General features: G+C 57.0%; 2 protein-coding genes across 2 annotated transcripts in view; both read left to right on the top strand.

Moving 5' to 3' along the window:
• The first annotated feature begins 189 nt into the window (after positions 1-189).
• Positions 190-7,579, top strand: SODALDRAFT_334972 (pre-mRNA-splicing factor brr2). Its single transcript, XM_028612349.1, has 2 exons — positions 190-6,520; positions 6,622-7,579. The coding sequence occupies exons 1-2, from the start codon at positions 396-398 to the stop codon at positions 7,151-7,153; spliced, it is 6,657 nt and encodes a 2,218-aa protein (XP_028464581.1). The 5' UTR covers positions 190-395; the 3' UTR covers positions 7,154-7,579.
• Positions 7,580-8,168: 589 nt separating this feature from the next.
• SODALDRAFT_206890 (hypothetical protein) overlaps positions 8,169-9,244 on the top strand; it is a 2,569-nt gene continuing 1,493 nt past the window's right edge. Inside the window, exons 1-2 of the mRNA XM_028607246.1 lie at positions 8,169-8,630; positions 8,734-9,211. Of these exons, the coding sequence (XP_028464582.1) occupies positions 8,339-8,630; positions 8,734-9,211 (770 nt within the window). The 5' untranslated portion in view covers positions 8,169-8,338. The remainder of the gene's footprint in view (positions 8,631-8,733; positions 9,212-9,244) is intronic.

The following is a 9,244-nucleotide window of genomic DNA, read 5'->3' on the forward strand; positions in this document are numbered from 1 at the left end:
CTACCGATTGGCTAATCCCACGAAGCCATATTGACCAATGGCTGCGTCGCTTCCATTTCAGAGAACTGTGGCGTTATGTGGCTTGTACAGCAACCGACACGTGACCAGGCGCCTTGTAATGATGTAGGGTAGGTAGGTGCAACGGGGCAACCAATCTTTTGCCTTTTGAGGTCCCATCTTTTTTTCCACCTCGATTTCTCGCGGGCAACATCTCAATTGCCTGGTCTTTTCAGTCTTTCATCCTCACCTCCAACCTTACTCTACACGCTCCGACGCGCACGCATATTTGGGTTTCGGCACAGGGTTCGCCGCTTTGAGCGAATTCCCTGAATTCCTTCATCCCCCCCAAGTCAAAACCGACCCATGGAAGACGGTGAATCCGGAAATCAGCAATCATGTCGAACCCACAACGCGACATCTCCCAGTACAAGTACTCGGCCATGTCCAACCTGGTTCTCCAGGCGGACCGGCGTTTCGTCTCTAGGCGAAACGACGAGCCGACGGGCGACCCCGAGTCACTTGCTGGGAGGTTAAGTATTCGCGACATGGGCAATCGTGTCGCCCGTGACGCGGCCCCCAAACAGAAGAAGGCGCCAGGCCTGCCCGAAGTCGAACGCGGCGGATTGCAAGAGGGCGAAGATGTGCTTTTGCGCGAGCAACGGAAAAGGAAAGCCGATGCGGCGCAACTCAGAGGGACTGGCGTCCTGGGAACGACCGACTTTGCCATCGAGGGCCTCACATACCGACCACGCACCCCCGCCACCCGGGCCACGTACGAGCTGATCTTGAAGATCGTTGCCGACAATCTTGGCGATGTACCACAATCGGCCGTGTTGAGCGCAGCAGACGTCATCTTGGAGTTCCTCAAAGACGATGACCTCAAGGACAGCGAGAAGAAGAAGGAGGTGGACGATATGCTAGGGGTATCTCTCAATCCCAAGCAGTTCAACGAACTTGTCAACCTAGGCAAGAAGATCACCGACTACGATGCACAAGACGAGGACGAGAACATGCAAGATGGCACGGCAGAAGAGGCGGATGGCGACATGGACGACCGGCAAGGTGTGGCTGTCGTGTTCGAAGACGAGGACGACGACGAAAACGCCATCACCCATGAAGTCCGGGACGTGTCATCAGAAGAGGAAGATAATGCAGACGAGGGGGAGGAGGAGGATGAGAATAAACCGGACTCTGGAGAGGATGCCGACGAGCCAGGACTGGGCGACGACGCCATGGTCATCGACTCAGCCCAGACCAAAAATGCGAAGGAAGGAAAAGAGACGAGGATAGTCCCAGCAAGGGACGTCGATGCCTTCTGGTTACAGAGACAGATCGGAAAGCTCTATTCGGATCACCACGAACAGGTCGACAAAGCGACAGAAGCGCTCCGCATCCTATCGGGAGAGCCGGACGAACCGGGGGGCGAGGAGAAGCCGCTTCGGGAGATCGAGAATGACCTGATGGAGCTCTTTGACTACGAACACCACACCTTGGTGCAACTTCTGATCGAGAACCGGGAAAAGGTGGTCTGGCTCACGCGTCACGCCAAAGCGGATACGGATGAAGACCGCGCGGCAATCGAACGGGAGATGGCCTCCGAAGGTCTTCAATGGATCCTCAACGAAAAGTACGGTCGCAAGTCCGCTGATCAGAAGTCTCGGAAGATCGACATCAAGATGGATATTGATGTTCCGCCCGAGGTGGCGGGCCAATCGGCACCCAAGCCTGAACGCCCGGAGGCGGGACAGCTGGTCGGAGGGTTGCAACCGCGGAGGCTTATCAACCTCGACAACCTGGTTTTCGACCAGGGTAACCATCTCATGACCAATCCCAAGGTTCGGCTACCCGAAGGCTCGACGAAACGGACATTCAAGGGTTACGAAGAGATCCATGTGCCCATCCCCAAGAAGCCAGCCGACCGGACCCAAGGGCTGATCCCCATCACCGACATGCCGGAGTGGTCTCGGGTTCCGTTTGGCACGACAAAAACCCTAAATAAGGTCCAGACCAAGTGCTTCCCCACCGCTTTCGAGGACGACGGGAACATGCTCATCTGTGCTCCCACGGGCAGTGGGAAGACCAATGTGGCCATGCTCACCATCCTCCGGGAGATTGGCAAGAACCGCAATCCGCAGACGGGAGAGATCGACCTGGATGCGTTCAAGATCGTTTACATCGCCCCGTTGAAGGCCCTCGTCCAGGAACAAGTTGGCAACTTCGGCAAACGTCTTGAGCCGTACGGGATCAAGGTGTCCGAGTTGACGGGTGACCGACAACTTACCAAGCAGCAGATCTCGGAGACGCAGATCATCGTCACGACTCCTGAGAAGTGGGACGTTATCACCAGAAAGGCCACTGATCTCACCTACACCAGCCTTGTGCGGCTCATCATTATTGATGAGATCCATCTGCTCCATGACGAACGTGGTCCCGTCATTGAGAGCATTGTGAGCAGGACGATTCGAAAGACGGAACAGACCGGCGAGCCAGTTCGCCTTGCTGGTCTGTCAGCGACCTTGCCGAACTACCGAGACGTCGCCAGCTTCCTTCGCGTCGATACAGCAAAAGGGTTGTTCCACTTTGACAGCTCCTACCGGCCTTGCCCCCTGCGCCAGGAATTCGTCGGTGTGACGGATCGCAAGGCGATCAAGCAGCTCAAGACGATGAACGACGTTACCTACAACAAAGTGATAGAGCATGTTGGGCAGAACCGGAATCAGATGCTCATCTTCGTCCACTCGCGCAAGGAGACGGCGAAGACGGCGCGGTATATCCGCGACAAGGCGCTCGAGCTGGACACCATCAACCAGATCTTGCGCCATGACGCCGGCAGCCGCGAAGTTCTCAACGAGGCCGCGAGTCAGGCGACCGACAGGGAGCTCAAGGATCTCTTGCCCTACGGTTTCGGTATCCATCATGCTGGCATGAACCGAATCGACCGGACGGACGTCGAAGACTTGTTTGCCCGAGGCGCCATTCAGGTTCTTGTCTGCACCGCGACCCTTGCCTGGGGTGTCAACCTACCCGCCCACTCCGTCATCATCAAAGGCACGCAGGTGTACTCCCCCGAGAAGGGTAGCTGGGTTGAGCTCAGCCCCCAGGATGTTCTGCAGATGTTGGGGCGTGCTGGTCGGCCCCAGTTCGACACGTATGGCGAGGGCATCATCATCACCACGCAAAGCGAGATCCAATACTATCTGTCCTTGCTGAACCAGCAGCTACCGATTGAGAGTCAGTTTGTCAGCAAACTGGTGGACAACCTCAACGCCGAGATTGTCCTGGGTAACGTGCGGTCGAGAGATGAGGGCGTCGAATGGCTCGGCTACACGTACCTCTTCGTCCGGATGCTGCGCTCGCCGGGGCTGTACCAGGTTGGTGCCGAGTACGAGAATGATGAGGCGTTGGAACAGAAGAGAGTAGACCTCATACATTCCGCGGCTTCCGTCCTCAAGAAATCCAACCTCGTCAAGTACGACGAGAAGACGGGCAGGCTTCAGGCGACGGAACTCGGGCGTATCGCCTCCCATTACTACATCTCGTACGGTTCTATGGATACGTATAACAACCTCATCCAGCCCTCCATCACCACCATTGAACTTTTCCGAGTCTTCTCTCTCAGCGCCGAATTCAAATACATCCCTGTCCGACAGGACGAGAAGCTCGAGCTGGCGAAACTGCTGGGCCGTGTGCCCGTCCCGGTCAAGGAGAGCATCGAAGAGCCTCACGCCAAGATCAACGTCCTTCTCCAAGCGTACATCTCCCGACTCAAGTTGGAAGGCCTCGCTCTCATGGCAGACATGGTATACGTCACGCAGTCGGCAGGTCGTATCTTGCGTGCGATTTTCGAGATCACGTTGAGGAAAGGCTGGGCCTCGGTAGCGAAGACGGCGCTGGACCTTTGCAAGATGGCCGAGAAGCGCATGTGGCCGACCATGTCGCCGCTGCGCCAGTTCCACACCTGCCCTAGAGAGATCATCCAGAAGGCCGAGAGGATGGAAGTGTCCTGGGACAACTACTTCGACTTGGATCCGCCGCGGATGGGCGAACTGCTGGGGATGCCCAAGGCCGGGAGGACGGTGTGTGCGCTTGTTGCCAAGTTCCCCAGGCTCGACGTGCAGGCCCAGGTACAACCCCTGACCAGGTCGATGCTCCGCGTTGAGCTCAGCATCACACCCAACTTTGAATGGGACGACGACCTCCATGGTCCCGCCGAGAGCTTCTGGATCGCGGTGGAAGATTGCGACGGCGAGGACATTCTATACTACGACCAGTTCCTGCTGCGCAAGGAGTACGCAGTCTCCGAGTCCAACGAGCACATCGTCGACTTTACCGTCCCCATCACCGACCCGATGCCGCCGAATTACTTCATCTCCGTCATCTCCGATCGCTGGATGCACTCCGAGACGAGGCTTCCCGTGTCGTTCCACAAGCTCATCCTCCCCGAAAAGTTCCCTCCTCACACCGAACTTCTCGAACTCCAGCCCCTGCCCGTCTCGGCCTTGAAAGTCAAGGAGTACGCGAGATTGTATCCAGACTGGGACCACTTCAATCGCATCCAGACGCAGACATTCAAATCTCTCTACGAAACCGACCAGAACGTGTTCGTCGGCGCACCCACCGGGAGCGGCAAGACGGTTTGCGCCGAATTTGCGCTGATGCGCCACTGGTCGAAGCAGAATAATACGGCTGCAGACGGCCAGGCTGGACGTGCGGTGTACATCGCGCCTTACCAAGAATTGGTTGATATCCGCCTGGAAGACTGGCGGAAGAGGCTCGGCCCGCTGCGCGGCGGCAAGACGATCGAGAAGCTCACGGGCGAGACCGCGACGGACCTGAAGATCCTGAAGTCGAGCGATCTGATCCTCGCGACGCCGATCCAGTGGGATGTGCTCTCGCGGCAGTGGAAGCGGCGGGTCGAGGTGCAGACGGTGGAGCTGTTCATCGCCGACGAAATTCATCTGCTGGGCGGCCAGCAGGGGTACATCTACGAGTCGGTCGTGTCGAGGATGCACTACATCAGGATGCAGACGGAGCGTCCCATGCGTATCGTCGCCTTGAGCGTGTCCCTGGCCAACGCGAGGGACCTCGGCGAGTGGATTGATGCCAAGAAGCATGATATTTACAACTTCAGCCCTCACGTCCGAGCCGTTCCCCTCGAACTTCACATCCAGTCGTACACGAACCCGCACTTCCCGTCGTTGATGCTTTCCATGGCTAAGCCTACATACTTGGCCATCACGCAAATGTCACCCGACCGACCTGCTCTGGTCTTCGTGCCGAGTCGCAGGCAGACTAGGGCGACGACACGGGACCTCCTAGCCACCTGTTTCGCCGACGACGACGAAGACCGGTTCCTGCACGCCGATGTCGAGCAGATGCGGCCGCTCCTCGACCGAATCAACGAGGAGGCGCTGGCGGAAGCGCTCTCGCACGGTATCGGGTACTACCACGAGGCCCTGAGCCAGAGCGACAAGCGGATCGTGAAGCATCTCTACAACCACGGCGCCATCCAAGTGCTCGTCGCATCTCGGGATGTGTGCTGGGAACTCGATTGCACGGCTCATCTGGTGGTGGTGATGGGCACGCAGCACTTTGACGGGCGCGAGCATCGCTACGTCGACTACCCGGTGAGCGAGGTGCTGCACATGTTCGGCAAGGCGCTCCGGCCGGGCAAGGACGGCAGAGGTCGCGGTGTCCTGATGGTGGCGGCGGTGAAGAGGGAGTACTACAAGAAGTTCCTGAACGAGGCGCTGCCCGTCGAGTCTCACTTGCACAACTACCTGCACGACGCGTTCGTGACGGAGATCAGCACGCGGCTGATCGCGAGCGGCGAGGACGCCATCAACTGGACGACGTTCACGTACTTTTACCGGCGACTGCTGGCGAACCCCAGCTACTACAACCTCACGGACACGACGCAGGACGGCCTCAACGACTACATGTCGGACCTCATCCAGACGACACTCACAGAACTGCAAGAGTCCAAGATCATCGAGCTCGACGACGACGACGGCACGGTGATCCCGCAGAACGCGGCGATGATCGCGGCGTACTACAACATCTCGTACATCACGATGCAGACGTTCCTGCTGTCGCTGAGCGCCAAGACGAAGCTGAAGGGCATCCTGGAGATCGTGACGTCGGCGACCGAGTTCGAGGCGATCCAGATCCGGCGGCACGAGGAGGGCATCCTGCAGCGCATCTACGACCGGGTGCCGGTCAAGATGGCGCAGCCGGCGCCCGACTCGCCGCACTTCAAGGCGTTTGTGCTCCTGCAGGCGCACTTCTCGCGGATGCAGCTGCCGATCGACCTGGCCAAGGACCAGGAGGTGATCGTGTCCAAGGTGCTGAGCCTGCTGAGCGCGACGGTGGACGTGTTGTCGTCGGACGGGCACCTCAACGCGATGAATGCGATGGAGATGTCGCAGATGGTGGTGCAGGCCATGTGGGATCGCGACAGCCCGCTGAAGCAGATTCCTCACTTTACGCCCGAGGTTGTTAAGGCGGCGAACGAGTTTGGGTATGTTTTTGCCTCCGCCCCTTTACCTATTCTTCCTTTGAGAAAGAAAAAAAAATAGAGCACAAGCAAGCGGAAACTGACAGGGTGGCGCACCGCTTTAGAATCAAGGACATTTTCGACTTCATGGAGGCGATGAATCCCGAAGAGAACCCGGACTACGCGGCGCTGATCAAGAAGCTGGGGCTGGACCAGAAACAGCTCGCGCAGGCGGCCCACTTCACCAACGACAAGTACCCGGACATCGAGATGGAGCACGAGGTGCTCGACGAGGACGAGATCCGGGCGGGCGACCCGTCGCAGATCAACGTGACGATCCAGCGGCAGCTGGAGGAGGGCGACGAGTTCGACCCGACGGTGCACGCGCCGTTCTACCCGGCTAAGAAGCTCGAGAGCTGGTGGTTGGTGGTGGCGGAGGAGAGCAGCAGGAGCGTGCTGGGGATCAAGCGCGTCACGGTGGGGAAGACGTTCCAGGGCAAGGTCGAGTTTATTGTCCCGACGGCTGGGAAGCACGATCTGAAGCTCTTCCTGATGAGCGACAGTTATGTCGGCGTGGATCAGGAGAGGGAGTTTTCGGTGGAGGCGGCGGAAGGGATGGATGTCGACGAGGACGAGGAGGAGGAAGACGAGGAGTAGGAGGAGGAAGAAGAAGACGAGGAGTAGGAGGAGGAAGAAGAAGACGAGGAGTAGGACGGCAATGCAAAAGAAGAAGAAGGGGGTTCTTTCCTTTTCTCTCGAAGCCGGGCTGGGGGTCGACTGGCAATTTTGGTGGCGTGTACAGTATGGGCGTTATATTGGGAAACAATTTATATTTCGCAAAGAAAAGGATCATCTTGAGAACGCGCTTTCATGTTGTGATTGGGACATGTTAGGAGGTTTGAGCCCGAGTTGTGCAGACTCTGGGTGGCGAGGGGAAGTTAAGAGGAGGCGGAAGTTAAGAGGAGGGGGGTTAAGAGGCGAGGGAAGATGTGCCTCCATACCCTGTCTGATGGCTTCACAAGAGGACTGATGGTACTACGAGTGGTACTACGGTACTGAGTACGGATACGAAACCATATGAACGGATACGTGGAAAGAGGTATTCATGGCTGGGATGGCAGCCAGCAGCCTGACTTGGCCTCTTGTTGCAGGTACTTCCAGAGTAAATTGCCCAGTACCACCATCAATAGCCAGTCAATTCTCACCGAGTCACACTACCAAGTGCAAAAGTCCAAGTGGATCGACAATCAATGTAAGCAGGTCACGTGCCTTATGCTATTTTTCGTCATCAACCAGTACGAATCCATATTAAGAACGCCTCTGCTCTTTCCTGCGACGCGGAGTTTGGCTACATTACTTACAACGTACATTACACCTTCTCCGTACGTACTCGCTGTCGTTGGACAAGGCAAGACAAGACCGACCTTCTAGACTTTCTCCTCACTTTTTCATATTTTCTTAGTCGGCTTACCCTTTTTTTCCTTTTTTTTTTCCTTCTTTAGCCACCACAATACTTCGTCCTTTCTCATCACATCAACATCCCATCCCTCCCCACCCACCCACACCACATAAAGAAGGTGCTCTTGCTGAATCCTTTACCGCGCACCAATCTCAACCATCAACAACCTCTGCCAATCCATCGCACACTTTTCACTGCCACTTGTCGCAACATTTGTGCATTCAAACATTTTGCGCGCGTTAAGACGCGTTCCTTTGATTGCTTTTCATCCATTGGACACGTCGGTCTTTCGTTACTATCATCGTCGCGCTTGTCGTGGCCGTGATCATACGGATATCCCTTTGACGCGCAACTAGGTGCTTCAATCGGTACAGCTAGACACTATGTCTGACAAGGGAAACAGCGCGCCCGTCGCTGCTACCGAGAAGGTCGAGAAGAAGGAGGAGGGCACTCCTACTACGACGGCTGCTGCTCCCGATACTGCTGCCGACGACAACACCAAGCCGGCTGCTGAGGCGGGTGGCGACACTGAGGACGAGAAGAAGCCGGAGGGAGAAGTTGGTGTTAAGGCTGAGGCTGAGGCTGAAGAGGGCTCTGCATTCAAGGACGAGTCAAAGGTTGAGTCAAAGGTTGAGCCCAAGGAGGAGTCCACGGAAGAGGCAAAGGTGGCCGAAGGTTCGTTTCATCCTACAAATTCTACCTTCTATTGCTCTAGGATTTCCCCGATTCCGAAACACCAACATCACCCTGCTAACTCTGCCTTGCGCATTTGCAACAGCTGCTGCCGACGAATCCACTTCCAAGCCTGACGACGACAAAGACGCCGATACTGAAATGAAAGACGCCGCCCCTGCTGAAGATGGCGAGCCGTCCAATGAGGCTGTCGATGTAGCTGACGAATCGACGTTTGCCGACGAGACGATGACGGCTACCCCTGCTGGTGGAAAGTCCAAGGACCGCCGCAAGTCGAGCGCCGGCTCCGATGCCAAGGGCAAGAAGCTCAACAAGAAGTCCTCCAAGGCCAAGTTCTTCCATACCGACGCCCAGCCTGGCGACCATTTCCTCGTCAAGCTCAAGGGCTACCCTCAGTGGCCCGTCATTATCAGTGACGAGGAGATGCTCCCCGAGCCGCTCCTTCGCAGCCGGCCCGTCACGGCGAAGCGGCCTGATGGCACCTATCGCGAAGATTACGCCGACGGCGGCAGGAAGGTCAATGACCGCACTTTCCCTATCATGTACCTCTGCACCAACGAATTGTGAGTAGTGGCGTCTTCGAGCGAAACACCCCC

This window comes from Sodiomyces alkalinus (genome assembly GCF_003711515.1).
Source record: "Sodiomyces alkalinus F11 unplaced genomic scaffold SODALscaffold_8, whole genome shotgun sequence".
In the NCBI taxonomy this organism is placed as follows: Eukaryota; Fungi; Ascomycota; class Sordariomycetes; order Glomerellales; family Plectosphaerellaceae; genus Sodiomyces; species Sodiomyces alkalinus.